Raw genomic sequence first — 14,912 nt, 5'->3', positions numbered from 1 at the left:
GAATAGTAACTATTAAAATGCATAAAATAAAAGACATTCAAGATGATGGAAGATTGTAGAAATAATAGTATTTGACAAGTGATTCCAAAAGCTGAGTCTTTTGCTTCTAGAAAATAGAAGACTAAAGAGAGATACAACACTTGTTTTAAAATAGTTTCAAATCTTTCATATGACAGAGGAAACATACTCAATTAGAAATGTAGGTGGAACTTCTGGAAATGCAGATTTGTACCTTGTTGTCCAGGACACAGAGCCTGAAAAAGCTTGAGTCCCCTCACCAGAGTTATCTGAAGATGGTGGATGGATCTTATATGGAGATCAGATCACTGACTCCTGGGCTACTGCCCATTTCTCAAACTCTGCCTTTGTTAACTGGTCTGTTAATGGGTAAGGGTTTCTAAACATCTGTTATCATTATATTTCACCACTGAGAAATATTTTTAGTTCATTATGCAGATTTTGTTAGTATGGGTTTTTAGGTATGAATGAGATTTAAATGTAAAATGATGTTTGTCGTATTGGGCTGCTATCTGCTTTAAGATTTAAGTATTTAACTCTTTTCCTGTCAGTCTTCCTTTCCTTTCACTAAGGGGGTGAAAATATCAGCAGTGATTTTATTTCTGTGTTACTAGGCATGGCAACTTTTTTTCTTATAGTTAAATAAAGTATGTCAAGTCATGTGTCCCCTCCCCCCTCTAACCCTCCATACTTTTTAATGGCAAAGATCTGACCTATATTTCATCAATTTGACATGGAGATTGTTTTTTCTATTTCTATTTCTGAAATCTGTATTACAGGTCACTGTATCATACTATAAGTGTTTGTCTCAGGTGGTCAGTTACATAATGTGCATCAGGCTGACTTTTAGAGTAAGAAGTGGTTTGGCATTATGGTGCAGAAATCATTACTTTCAGAGAAAGAATTAGTTAACCTATCTTAAATTATGTTATATTAGCCTTCCCATTTAAGATGTAAACATGATATAAATTATGAGAATGAAATGATTAACCTCTTGTGATTAGTGCTCATATGTCTTATCCATAAGATATTCTAAAACATATTTGTTCACTTAGCATATTTGAGAAAGCAGTTGCTTTTGCATAGATAATTTATAGGCATTGACCTAAAAACAGATCAACAGACATAGAGAGGCATTTTCTATTATTAAATGTCATTGCTGTACAACTTTTTAAATCATGTTTCTAACTAGTTCCTTTTTATAGCATTTACCAAAATTTCAAGGGTATGATCTAAAGGCAAGATATTCACAGAGGCTGATCATGTTAACTTATTTTTGGCTTCCTCTTAAAATAATTCAGATTTTATGCAAATAGAGTCTATAACTTTTTATTGATTTTCAGGAGTGCTTCTTTTCTAATTTCCTTTTCTTTTTTCTCTGTAATAAATAAAAAAAAAAAACTCTCAAAAAAAACAAAACCCGTGGTGACAATAGAGTGATTTAGAATACTAAACTATTTGTTTTAGTGTATAGATTTTTTTTTTAATTTCAGTATAAAAGGAAAGTGTGTGGCAAGAATCTTGGTGCATTGGCTCTTTCATTTTTTTCAGTGGCTCTTCCACTTTCCTTATCTGCCCCAAGCAATCTGAGGAATACTCTAGCAGCAAACTTCCTAAATTTTAGCAAAGTCTCTGAGTCTAGATAGTTTAATTGAAAGGGGCATGTACATTGTATTGTCAAAGGGTTATTTATTTCAGAATAATAGAGAACATAGAAGTCTTATTTGATAAACTCTATATAGGCATTACCTCAGATAGTTCTCCATGTAAACATATGAGTTCATTACTGTTTTCTATGTGAGAAAACTGAGATCAAGAGAGGTTGAGTAACTCAAAGTGGTAGAGTCCCAACTCAGACTTGGATCTGACTTAAGAGACTGAGGTCTCAAATACCAATGTCATGAAGTATCTCTCAAGGAATCTTTGAGTAGACTGGCAGATTTGGGAGCAGGATATGCTCCCTAACTTGATTTCTAGGCAAGCTTTTAGAATCTAGTTAACCTTAGCTAAAACAGCCAATGAGTTTTAGAGAGGTGTACATTTTTATAAACCATATATTCATTCTTTGGACCTCACTATCGTGTTTCAGCAAAGATTATGACCAGTAAATGATGTTTGTGCTAGGACAAGTCCTCGGGACAGAGGCCATCTGTTTACTTAAAAATGATCTTAAGCTAGCTATTAGTAAAAATTAAGCCAAACTGTCTGAAGCAAGATATGTAAATATGCACTATGTGCTGCAATGGAAAGGACTTTGGAGTAGGCAGCCCAGGGTCTTATTCAATCATGGCCACTTATATAGCTTTCGGTAAGTTACTTTGTTTCTTCATCTGTAGAATGGTGAGATTAGGTAATTCAAAGTACTGTTGCAAGGATTAAATGAGATAGAGTGCAAAATGCCAGACACACAATAGAATAAACATCCATTCCCTTAGAATAAACTGTCCCGAGTTGTAAATAAACTCAGGTGTGTTTTTGAATGTAGGAATGTCTATACTTTTATCATTTGCAATTTGATAAGGGTGACATGTTTACTAGTCTCTTTTTCATATCCTCATAGTTAAAATATGAAGGCAGCATTTTGAAGTTCAGCTCAATTTCCTTAAGTGCCTAAGCTGCCAAAAATGGCTTGTCTACTTTATATGAAAGGGTTGGTGATCTTAATCATACTAGAGGAGGGACTGTGATGAATAGTACTGTGTTTGCTTTTACTGTCATTTAAACATCTAGTTTTCTTCTGTGTTAAAGTTTAGTTGTCTTATTTAGGTTGTGCTCTAGCTGGCAAGGCATAGAGTAAAATTCTTGAACTAAGGATTCTGATAATTTCCTAATATCTTATAGAATCATCAACAATTTCAATTTTTATATAACTATAAAAAATATACTCTTTTCTGAAAAGAGAAGATCAGAACCACAGTGAAATGTCTCACTTTTCTCCTGAAATCCTGCATGATACAGGAATGAAAGCACTGGGTTCTGTCAGCCATGTATTTTGGAACAGTTGTTTAGTAATTAGATTTTGAATCAGATTTTTTTTTGTCTTGAATCAGTGTTTTTCTTTTTTGCTATAAAATATCTGGTTTAAATAAAATATTCTTTGACCAGGTACATATTAAAGAGATGATCTTACATCTGCTCTGAGGGAAGAAAAGACTGTAATTCTAAATGGCATAATTCTAAAATGGTATCTTCTTTTACTTAAAGTTTCAAACATGGAGAAATTAGTCTATTATAAAATTTACTTATTTTGGTTATATGTAATGACTTTCTCATATGTTAGTGAACCTGAGATTCCCCCACTCCCCCCATCTAGGTGTGGAAGTTTCATTACCAGATGAGGCATTTGGTATTGAATTGAGGCATTCTAATTCATAGAAGTCAAAAGAAGAGTTTAGGTTTTCTCTGTGATAGAAGGCAAAGGCATAAGGGTTCTGAACTCTGAGCCAGAGGCCTACATTTCGGTTCCTATCCTTCCACCAGCTCACTTTCTTATATTCATCAAGTCAGTCGACCCAGCTAGTTACCGGTGTACAGCAGGGGCTGAGCGAGATGGGGTTAATTCTTGTGCCATAGGGAGCTACAGAGCTCTGAGGGACCAGGCAGAGAAAGCCCAGGGAACACTGCTTGCATACACGTGTAATAAAACACTCACTCTAACCTGGCCCCATCTCCTTTAGAGTGAAAGTCTATACAGAATTTCATATGAAGCAAGAGTGCCACATTTACCCAAAATATTTACAGTAATTCTAATAAGTTTTTAAATTTAATCTGCTCAATTTGATTATCTCCAATTCCTCTTCCAATTCTGAAATTCATTATAACTATATTCCTCACCTTCATTACTTGGGAGCAGAGTGAAAGGCAGACAGCACTGTGAATCAGAAGACCTGTGTTCTAGCTCAGATTATGGTACTGATTCCTTGAGCATGTAATAGTTTTTAGTTATTTGGGTTACTGTTCTTTACAGAAACTTTCTGTTTTATAGTTTGTGGTTCCAGGCTACCACAAGCCTGGTTTGTTTTGTGATGGAGCTGTAAATACTCAATTGGAACATATTTCTTAAACAAGAATAATTGGTAAATTAAGTTCAGTGTTGATCATAATACTTGATTCTAGTGGGCACACGTTATACATAACCTTCACAGAAAATAAAAACCAATCCAGCTTTTACATTCAGTTTTAAGTCACTCTAATATAATGGAATGTTAGTAAAATTGACTAAAATAGGTCGCTTAAAAATATTTTTAATTCTTCCTTTCAGGCCCATTACATGATTTTTTTGTTCCTATTTTTGAATGAGGCAGAGATACTTTACTTCACCTGTTTGGACTGAAATGGAAAATCAAAGGTCAAAGTTTCAGTGGGAATAAGGAGGAAATGTTATAAATATCCAAGGTATAATCAAAATTGAGCACAACCTAAAATCAATTCAGAAAGCTCCATAAACTTCAAAGTGGCTTTCACACATTAATTCATCCTCATAGCATCCAAGGATGAAAGAAATTTAATTGTCATATTCTAGTTACTGATAACCACAGGAAGAATCTGAATGGATTGAAATGTACCATTTTAATAAGGCAGATCAAGAAACATTCTATCAAATATTAAGTATCTACCACATCATCAGCACTATAGAAGGCACAAAGTATCACTAACATGGCCTATTTTACAGCCTATATTTTAATATACTTTATTTTTCAAAGCAGTTTTGATTCCTCTGAAAGGAAGATACAGTGACTTTCCATATGCTCCCTTCCTCCCCCCACCCCAGCCTCCCCCATTATCGACATCTCCCACTAGAGTAGTACATTTGTTATAACTGATAAATCTACATGACACATCATTGCCCATAATCCATAGTTCACATTGGGATTCATTGTTGGTATATACATTCTGTGGGTTTAGACAAATGCATAATAACATGTATCTACCATAATAGTATCATAACAGGATGGTTTCACTGCCCTAAAAATCCCCTGTGCTCTGCCATGTATCTCCCTTTCTCCCTGACCCTGCCCAACTCCAATCTTTTTACTGTTTCCACAGTTTTTCCTTTATTATATGATGTTTTGGGAAAGCAAGTTTGTCTTTTGTTTAGGTTTTATATTAAAATCAGTTTATATTTCTATAAGCTCACCAGGCAGGCAAAATTCATAGAGTGAGTGGTTCATATGTGAATCACTGAAGGAGCTATGTCCTCATCAGCATTTCATTATTGAAAATATCCTAAATTTCAAAGCTTATTGTTGAGAGTGCATGGTATACATTTCATATGCTGGATTATGTTTGTGTGACTACTATACAAATTCTGTGAGAGGGAACTGACTAGAAGAAATTTTATCAAATTACACACAAAATACGTATTAAAGGATGTGTGACAATATTCATAAGTTTTTTTTATGAAGAGAATTGCCATCCCTGCTCCCCACTCTTGCCAACCAAATGAATCTCTGATTGTCTCCTCACAGAGCCGTGGTTGTGGGAAAATGCTGAAGGAATGAGAATTTAACATAAGATCTATGAACGTGTCACTGAAGCAGAGGAAAATGTAGCATTGTTGGCAAATAGAGCTCCCACCCCGAACAAAATTTCCAGAGATACTTGGGTTAGCGTTTAGGCCTTAGAGACAGAGGCAGAAAGGTAGCAAACCCAAACTTCCTGAATTTAGAATTCTTATCCAGGCTGGCACTTAGGACTGGGAAGTTTCCTCTTCCTCCATTGGCCTAGCCTAGGGCTTCTCAACCCTGACACCATTGGCATTAGGACTGGGTAATTCTTTGTTGTATAGACTGCCCTGCGTCTTGTAGGATATTTAGTGACATCGTTGGCCTCCACCCATTAGACGTAGTTACAGCTCTCCTATACCCTATCCTCTCAGTTTGTAACAACCCAAAATATCTCCGAACCCAGTAGATGCCAGTAGCATCTGTCAGATGTAGCAACCAAAAATGTCTCCAGACAGTGGCTAATGTCCCTTGGGGGGCAAAATCACTTTCAGTTGAGAACCACTGATCCAACACCTTCCTTAAAATACTCATGGGTATGGTTAGTTGTACTTCACCTTGCTTTTTGGGTTATTGGGGGTTTTTTGTGTTTTTTTGGTTTGTTTGTTTGCTTTTTGCACTTCACCTTGTAGAACAGAGAACCTGACCTCTGTGTAAATGTTGTATATCTTTTACTGAGGTACATTCCAGGTTCCCAGTGACTGATTTACAATGAGCTTTTGTACCAGAGCTCATTTATAAGTGAGGGAATATGTAGTTGTGTTCTCACTCCAGATATAGTATACAGTAGTAAGAGACTGAAGATCATACACAAGAAAGATGTGACCTGTCAAGCATGTTTTATAGACGAACTTGTTCGTCTCTTTTTTGCACTGGTGGACTTTTTATTTTCTTCAGAATATCATTCCATTCATGCTTGATAAAACAGTGATTATTGCATTCTGTATCTTCTCATTAAAAGGAGCAATAAACTAGTAATAATTGACATGTAAAGAGGATGCATTTTGAATATTAGTTATGTAGTATTTTTAAACTAAGTTTAATCTGAAAACATGGCTTAGGTGGGCAAAAATTTAAGTCCCAATAAAATAGTTCTGAATCTCAAAGTTTAGGTGAAGATGACTTTGGTCAGTTTCATTTTATGAAAGTTATCACAGGGTTTTTAAAGAATCTTGCCTGAGAGTCAGAAACAGAATGGCGCTGGTCCTGAGTCTTCCTTGAATACGCTGTGTGACACTGAAAAATGAGTTTGCCTCTCAGGGTTTAGAGATTCCTTGTATGTCAGATCTAAGGGGAGGGACAGACTATATGGCCTCCCAGGACTGTGCCAGCTCATAGTGTCAGATTTTTAATGTTTTTCTTTTTTATTTTATTTTTATTTCTGAGATAGAGAGAGAGAGAGAGAAAGCAAGCAGGGGAAGGTCAGAGAGAGAGGGAGACACAGAATCTGAAGCAGGCTCCCGGCTCTGAGCTAGCTGTCAGCACAGAACCCGATGTGGGGCTCGAACCCACGAACCGTGAGATCATGACCTGAGCCAAAGTCAGACGTTTCACCAATTGAGCCACCCAGGCACCCTGAGTGTCAGATGTTTGTGAACTATCATATTTTTTTTTCAAGATTAAATATATTACAGAGTAGCAAAACCTAAAAGAAGAAAAGTTAGAAGGAAGAACTAGGTATAAATGTCATTCAAAGATGACTCCAAGTAAACTCATCTATTAAGTTGAGCTGTGTAATTATATAAAATAGAAAGAGGTATTCCTTCAGTGCTAAAAATTACTAGCTATGGAATATAGGAAGTAGTTGGCATGGGTGACCAGGTTTGCCCTCAATTACTCTGCAAGAGGAACATTTAAAAGTTAAGAAGGCAAGATTGTGCCTTTGACAATCACTGAAAACCAAGCTGTCAGAATCATTTTTATTTTTTGCTTCTCTCTTGTATAAAAACATTGTGAAGACATCAAATAACATGAAGGAAATCGCATGGTCAGTCATCTTTATAATACCATTTAATTGTCTCTGGCTAGCACAGTCCGTGAATCTTACACACCTAGAGACAGCTTCTCAAATAGCAGTGCCATACCATATAGATCCAGGTCCCTCACTCAATAAATGTAGCTTCCTACTTTAACAGTGTTTTCTATTGATAAATTATAGATTTTTAGATGTCCTCTAAGCCATTCTACAGTGGGTTATGTAGGGGGAAAAAAAGGCATTCCATTCTAATTCCTGAAATAATTACTTCATCTACTATAGTAACAAATATGTTTTCATTCTTTCCAGTTAATATACAAAACTTCAAATGTTGTCGTGTGTCATAAAATTAAATAGCTTTTTTCAAATTTAGCCATAATATTTGACCACCATCATTCAGAACCGTGACTAGAATAATAAAAAATAATTCTCTCCTTTCCTGAACATCTTTTAATTTGTTCTTCTTGCATTTAATTGCTTTACTAAATTACAGACCTAATATCTGACACTTCTAACCATTTTGAGATTGATTGTCAATGAAAGGGACATAGGAAAGGAGAGCTAACTTGGAAGCTTGTCTCTAAAAGGCAGTTATTGAGTTATGCTGATACTTTGTCGAATTTCTCCATTCTCTTGTTTAGGTGATGATGGCCCCTGAGGATGATCATTATTTTTGGCTGTTGGTTTATTTCTTTTACATGCAGACTGAGATGTAAAGATTTAAGCAGTTGCATTTGAATCAAAACCCAGGTTTGCCTTAGAAGTATTAGGACAAAGTCACAAAGTTTTCCTGGGCTTCAGTGTCCTTTGTATAAAATGGAAATAACGGTTCTTTCTTAAGAATACCATGGAGGATGCCTAAGAATAGGAGTTATGTTCGTGCCGTATATTAAATAATCATTTCTAAATAATAGAATTTGATCAAATTATCTTAGCATCTTTCTGCTTCTCAGGTAAAATTGTAATAGTTGGATCTGTAAAATTTGAAGAACAGAACTCAGTCTCTCATAAAAATTTTTATGTTATTAATAGGGTCAAAGGAAAGCAGTCTTTTGGGAAAGATGATTCAGAGATAAAGTGAAGAGGAGGAACAAATGGGACAGGCACATTGCCAAAATCATGCAAATTATTGTGCTCTGATAATTCAGTTGGAATTTAAACTCTACTTTTGAAATAGATGCTGTTTCTTTCATAAACAAAACCGAGAGCCGTTTTTTTCTGTCGTTAAGAGGGAACATACTTCATAGCTGCATTAATTTAAAAATCCTGAAATAACAGGGTGGCAGCACTCAGTAAGAAACCAGTGTGGCTTTGGCTACATTTCTGTTGCTTCTAAGTTCTTTTCAAATATTGTAATTAACTCTATTCTTTCTGCTGTTTAATCTGCTTATCCTAATTTTCCATGCTATTCCTTGAGCTGATAGATGTATCCCCTCAATAAGAAAAAAAATGAGAAGAAAAGAGTTTGTGTCTCACTGTGGTGATTGCTATGTCTTGCATGAAGCTTTCTTTATATGTAAATTGTATTTCCCTCCTCATTCCAGTCCATTATTTTTTCCTGTCTCTAGATGTAAGGTTGTTAATGATGTTGGAGATTTCATCAGAGGAGGACAGACAGCTGGTGAACATCCTCTGGCTCTTCATCCCCTTTTCCATATCTTACCAACATCCCCTTCCATGACAAATACCTAAAAATGTTTAGAAGCCCAAATATTCAGGAAAATTTTTTATTATAATACTTGCTTTTCTGTGTTTCCACGCCCTTGTGTCAAAGCATTTGGTGAGGTAATCATGCTATTACGTGGAGATAGTTTCCTTTTCTAGAATTAAATTCGATTCTGATCTTTCCACTGTCAAGTTCATTTCTCTGTTATCAAGGACCAAAAGATTTTTAACAGTGTCCCTGCCTTTATTTTTTTTCTTTCCCCTTGCCTCCCTCTGTTATAAAAGTTGACAGATGTGAATCCCAAGGCAGCTTAAGAGGGCATACCAAAATCGGCACCAGAAAGCTATTAACTTAGGAAACTTGGAGCTATTTTGAACATGTTTAAATCGCCGCTCTTTGCAAATAGGAGGAAGAAGGCACCTACGACCAAACACTCGAGTTCCGCAGAGGAGGTGATGGTCAGCCAAGAAGATCCACTCGGCCCACACAGCAGTTCTACCAACCTCCCCGGGCACGGAACTAATATGAGAAGGTAAAGTTGACATTGTGAGGTGGTTTCCATATAAAGAAAGATGCTATTTATGCTAAATATGTAAGTCCAATGATTAACATTTCATAACATCATAGAAAAAACTGACATTTCAGACCTTTCAGTCATAATGTATGTAAGATTATGCATAGTTACAAGCTACTTTCCCACCGAATGCTTCCTCACAAATGTAACCCCTAACCCCCCCTTTTTCTCTATACTTACTCTCTCCTATCAGAGGTGATGCCAATCAGGGAAATGTCAGTAAGTTTGAAAGCAGGAAGAAAATAAAGGGAAGCAAAGGACCTGATAATTACCAACTTGGATGATTGTTTTTTATTGTTTAACTAATTTCAGTCCTTTTCAAGAAAGAGGAAATGTTTCATAGTGTATCTTCAGGAATTGGATGAAGGTAACATGATTGCTTACTGAGATGTGATGTGGGGGCTCTGTGCTATCGATCCAGAAACTTTCATCTTAGAGTTTCAGAGACGTGTTACCTGGAAATCATCTTCAATAGGAAGGAAGAGAAATATAACAAAATGTCAGAAAATTATGGGAGCAATCTAAGGCATCTCATTTTGATCAACAAAGAACTTATTTTTTAACGTGTTATTAGAAGGTAATACTTTTGTCATCTTTGGTAACATTTCTGTTTTTTCATTATGGCAGGATTTTTGAATATATTCAGTTTTCCCATTACAGCTTTTGTTATATATCACTGTAAGGACTACGAGACTATTTTAGACTTAACTATATCTTTTTCTCAGTCTCTTCTCAGTAACAAGACCATTGAGAATTTAAAGAAATGGTTCTCAATTTCTCATTTCAGCTATTCATTTTGTTAAGGTTGTTATCCACATGTATCCCCCGCCCCCCCAAGTGACTCTCTCAATTTTTCAAACCAGCTGTGGCTTTTTAGCACTTGAAATGTAGCTAGTCTGAATTGAGATGTTCTGTAAATGAAAAATGCACATCAGGTTTTAAAGACTTAGTTTAAAAAAGTAAAATATTAGTAATTTGCAGTATTTATGTATTGAAATGAGAATATTTTTGATAGATCGGATTACATAAAATATGTCATTAAGGTTACTTACTTTCACCTATTTGTACCTTTTTTAATGAGTCTAGAGGGAAATTTGAAATTACATGTGTCTCACATTGTGTTTGTGCTGGGCAGCCTTCTGCTTTTCCGGAGCCCCTTCACTGGTTTACAAATTAGTGCTGTCATCCGAAATGAAGGAAGGTTTTCTTCTATTTTCTAGTCCTTAGCTGCTTATGTAGTAGTCTGCCTGAAGTGCAAGTCTGATGCTCCCTGCCTGCTGATTTACCAGAGCTGGCCAGAGTTGCATCTTTTTCCTCTTATCGCTGGCTTTTCTTTGTGCTTCATACAAGGCCATCGAGTAAACAGAAGCAACCTACCACCTGCAGTATCATAGGGCTACTTCTCGACTTTGGGCATTTTTCTATAGCAGGAACTGACCAAAGCAGAATCAAAGTATATGTAAGGACGTCCACAACTTTACATTGTGCAGGACTCAACATCCCCTTTTAACATAAGTTCAGTGTGCCTACTGTCATATCACTTTTAAGGTGAATGAAAACTGAGAATTGCCTCACAGCAATTTCTGAGGGTTTCTAAATTGTTTAAAACAAGGTTTTAAAATAAGGCGGAAGTGGGGCGCCCGGGTGGCTCCCTCTGGTAAGCCTCCGATATTGGCTCAGGCCGTGATCTAGCAGTTTGTGAGTTTGAGCCCCGTGTCGGGCTCTGCGCTGACAGCCCAGAGCCTGGAGCCTGTTTCAGATTTTGTGTCTCCCCTTCTCTCTCTCTCTCTGCCCCTCCCCCGCTGGCACTCTTTCTCTCTCTTTCTCTCTCAAAAATAGATAAAACATTAAAAATATTTTTTATAAACAGAGCCAAAGGTTCTCAACTTCCTGATTGTTCTAGGGCCATGGTTGCCTAGCAGCAGGTTAAGGACTGGAACTCTTCAGAGGTGTCCTGAGGCTGCAGGATAGAAGGTGGAGTCGGCCAGTAGAGAGGTCATGAGGGTGCGCAAGGCTGCAGCCAGAAGCCTGCAGCTCCGTCCTCTTGGCCCTTCTTTAGTTTCTTTCATAAGTTTTCTAGGTTAGGCTTCCCTGGAAAATTCCCTCTGGAAAAGAGCATACTGCTTAGATCTGGGGCCATCACCCCACAGTGATTGTAGCTCATTGATACTAAACAGCACAGTGCAGACTGTTCCCAGTCAACTGAAACATCATGATGTTAGCGGTTTTCTGTTCCCCAGGTTAAAGAGCCCATTTTTCCCAGATGCTTGCTTTGGATTGTACTGTTGACGTGGGAAACGTGTGACACAGGCAGTCTGGAGCCCTGACTTCGACAAGAATGATTTTGCTGGTGGGGGGCAGTTTCATGATGATATCACTAAGAAACCTCTCACTACAAAGTTTACTCTGAAAAATAAATAAATAATCAAGACGTGATCTTGGTTGAAAAAATTATTATTTTTTATTTTAATTCAAACATAAAAAGATTTTGAAGTACAATTATCTTTTTGATATCTTAACTGTCTTTGAACGGGAGGTTCCACAATAGTAAGAATTACACTTCTGGTTCTTGCCATGCAACCGAATAGCTTATTTTCTTCTTGAGGGAAAAGAGATTATTTCCTCATTCCTGGTTTCCATAACTTAAGCATTTAACAAGAAGATATACATTGTAGCCAGCCATTTGACTTCCAGCAGATATAAGTATGAATTCTAATATGTGCTGAAATTTTTCTCAGGTTTTGTTATCTAAAATTATTCAAGATAGTAAGAAGCACTTAGGGCACTTTCTATTCTCACTTTTAAAAAAGTCCATAATTTCATAGTCCTACTTTTTTTTAATGTTTCAGGTACTTTGCTAGGTGATGAATGACACATAGTAGCTGTTCAGTAAGTGTTTTTTAAATAAGTATATTTTCATAAGGTTCCTGGTAAAATTTTGTATTTTATGCAACTTACACATTCCTTGATTGTCCTTAAAGGTGTTTTTTTTAAGCCCTCCGTCCCACCACCACCACCTCCTCACATGCACATACACTTCCATGGAGGAGGAGAGGGAACTGGGTTCTACTTGGCCTTGGTCCTAAGCACACCATCAGTGACTAGTAAGAGCAGGAGACGCCTGGGAGGCCGGGCAAGGTGAGAGGAGATCTCCGGGGAGCAATGTGGGCAAATAGGCCCAAGTCTGAGACAGAGGGGTGGCGAGTCAGATCTGAGCCTTGAGGGGAGAGAGGGCCCCAACTCCAAACTTCTCTTTCCTGGACTTGTCATAGTAGTCACAGACAACTCAGAAATATGAGTAGATATGGATGGGGAAATTATACTTAGTTCTTTCATCAGTGAAACTGACCACAACTATGTGCATTTGAAGAGATTTCTGACATGACTGGAGTCCTGGGAACTAGATACCAGTTAGTAGGGGCAGGCCTCAGAATAAGTGTGAAGCTTCATTTTCGTGGTGGAGTCCCCTGAAGACATCCTGAAGGTGGAGGAGCACTGAAAGAGGGGGCGGGACAGGGGTCACAAGAAGCAGCTTCCAGCAGAATGTGTGAACCCAAAAGGTGCACATTAAACGTACTGATTGGTGGTGACACAAGACTGCGGCTTGAGACGCATTAAGAGTTTGACGTGTTCGGTGATAATGAGCTTCTGAATAAGGGTGATATGATCAAAATTAAGCTTAGGAAATCCAACTGTTGGGTATTGGATGGGTTACAGCCCTGTGATCATGGGAAAGCCTTGTCAGAAGCTATCGCAGCATTCCCAGGAAGAGTGTCGTGTCCTGCTGTGAAGAGAGAGGAATGGAGGCCACAGGTGGGAAGACTGTAAGACACAGCAGCGTGAAGTCCCCCTTTCCTGCCCTGGGCCACCAAGGCTAAGGCTCAGCACCCGAAGTGGTCTAATAAAGGCTGACTCGCTTAGAGTATTCCCTTCTCGTCTCTTATATGCATGGTGAAAGAACGGTCTTCATGCTTTCACATATCAGCCAGAAACCACGAGACCAAGAACTACGCACAGACTTACTACCTAAATGGCAGTTTTTTTCTGAAATCCCAGCTTAACACCATTTTCAGTTGGTAAAAGATACATTTTAAATGTCTTTTTTTCTTTTTTTTTTTAACGTAGTCCAGTACCCCTTTGCAACACTTTTCAAATCAGGGTCAGAGAAGTGATTGCTCTAAAGATAGTCCTTGCGGAGCCCTCTGGTGCCAGTAGGAGAGGCAGCGTGTGAGGATCGCAGTTGGAAGCTCTGTCCCCGCCTCCTTCCCCTCAGCAGGATGCCCCCAAGCTAGAGGCCATTACTCCGAAGCGCCCCAGTCCCCGCCCTCGTCCTTTTCGTGCCGGAGGCTGAATGTGACCAGGGCAAATAGGCTTCTCCCTCTGCTTCTGTCAGCTCTTTCTGTCATCACCACCCAAAAGAGGTTCACCTAGAGCCGTGCCTAGTAAAGCCGGAGCAGGTGGGGACAGGCGACAGACCCCCGTCAACTACCTGTGTGGACTGAACCGATCCAGACGTGTTCGAAGGGGAAACAGAGGGAGGCGGGCGGCGGGAGGTGGGTAGAAGGGGTTCATCGGGAGACTGCATATCTCTTTTAGGCCGTCCTCTGTTAAATACTATCCAGTTAATCCAAATTCCTGACATCGCATGCCAGCAGCAATAGGGCTCACAATGACATACATGGACTCTAAGAATTTCTAGAAGAAAAATTATTTTGGAAGATTGTTTTTTGTATGTGTTGATTTATAGAAATTGTGTCTATAAATTAGACAGCAGTGCCCAATGTGTTCTCCTTGAGATCTCTTAATGTCTATACAAGCGCTCCACCTTTACCTGTGTTTCAGCAGAAGTGTATCTTGAGTGCTGAAACGACAGTTTGAGGATCCAGTCTCACCTTCCTCCTCTCTTTTTAGATAGAGTCTTTGTGAAGAAAGGAGCCACTGACTGAAACGTCCTGGTCAGAACCTGCTGATAGACCTCCTGCTTTCCCTGCAGAATAAGGTGCAGCCCTGATGGATGTTATTATTGGAGAATGGAAGAACAGATTTTAGAGGGAAAAATATCCAGCCCACTCAGAGAATGGGAAAAAAATACTAAGTTAACTAAAGCAAGTACCTTTTACAAGTGAAAGAGAATCTTTTCTTCTGCCACCAATAAAACCCGTGCGCTGTTATGTA

At 38.1% G+C, this 14,912-nt stretch overlaps 1 protein-coding gene across 6 annotated transcripts in view; it reads left to right on the top strand.

Moving 5' to 3' along the window:
* Positions 1 to 14,912, top strand: part of TDRD3 (tudor domain containing 3) — a 165,092-nt gene extending 150,180 nt beyond the window's left edge. For 4 of the 6 annotated variants that reach the window (XM_039247281.1, XM_039247278.1, XM_039247284.1 and 1 more), the window contains 2 exons: positions 9,570 to 9,695; positions 14,653 to 14,912. In XM_039247281.1, the coding sequence (XP_039103212.1) occupies positions 9,570 to 9,686 (117 nt within the window). In that variant the 3' untranslated portion in view covers positions 9,687 to 9,695; positions 14,653 to 14,912. Of the gene's footprint in view, positions 1 to 9,569; positions 9,696 to 12,586; positions 12,627 to 14,652 lie in introns of all 6 variants that reach the window. The other 2 variants (XM_039247280.1, XM_039247282.1) reach the window with 2 other exon arrangements.

Source organism: Hyaena hyaena, unplaced genomic scaffold (genome assembly GCF_003009895.1).
Source record: "Hyaena hyaena isolate Hyena2069 unplaced genomic scaffold, ASM300989v1 scaffold_293, whole genome shotgun sequence".
NCBI classification, from domain to species: Eukaryota; Metazoa; Chordata; class Mammalia; order Carnivora; family Hyaenidae; genus Hyaena; species Hyaena hyaena.
The sequence above is the reverse complement of the archived record's forward strand: the minus strand, read 5'-3'. Positions and strand labels throughout refer to the sequence as shown.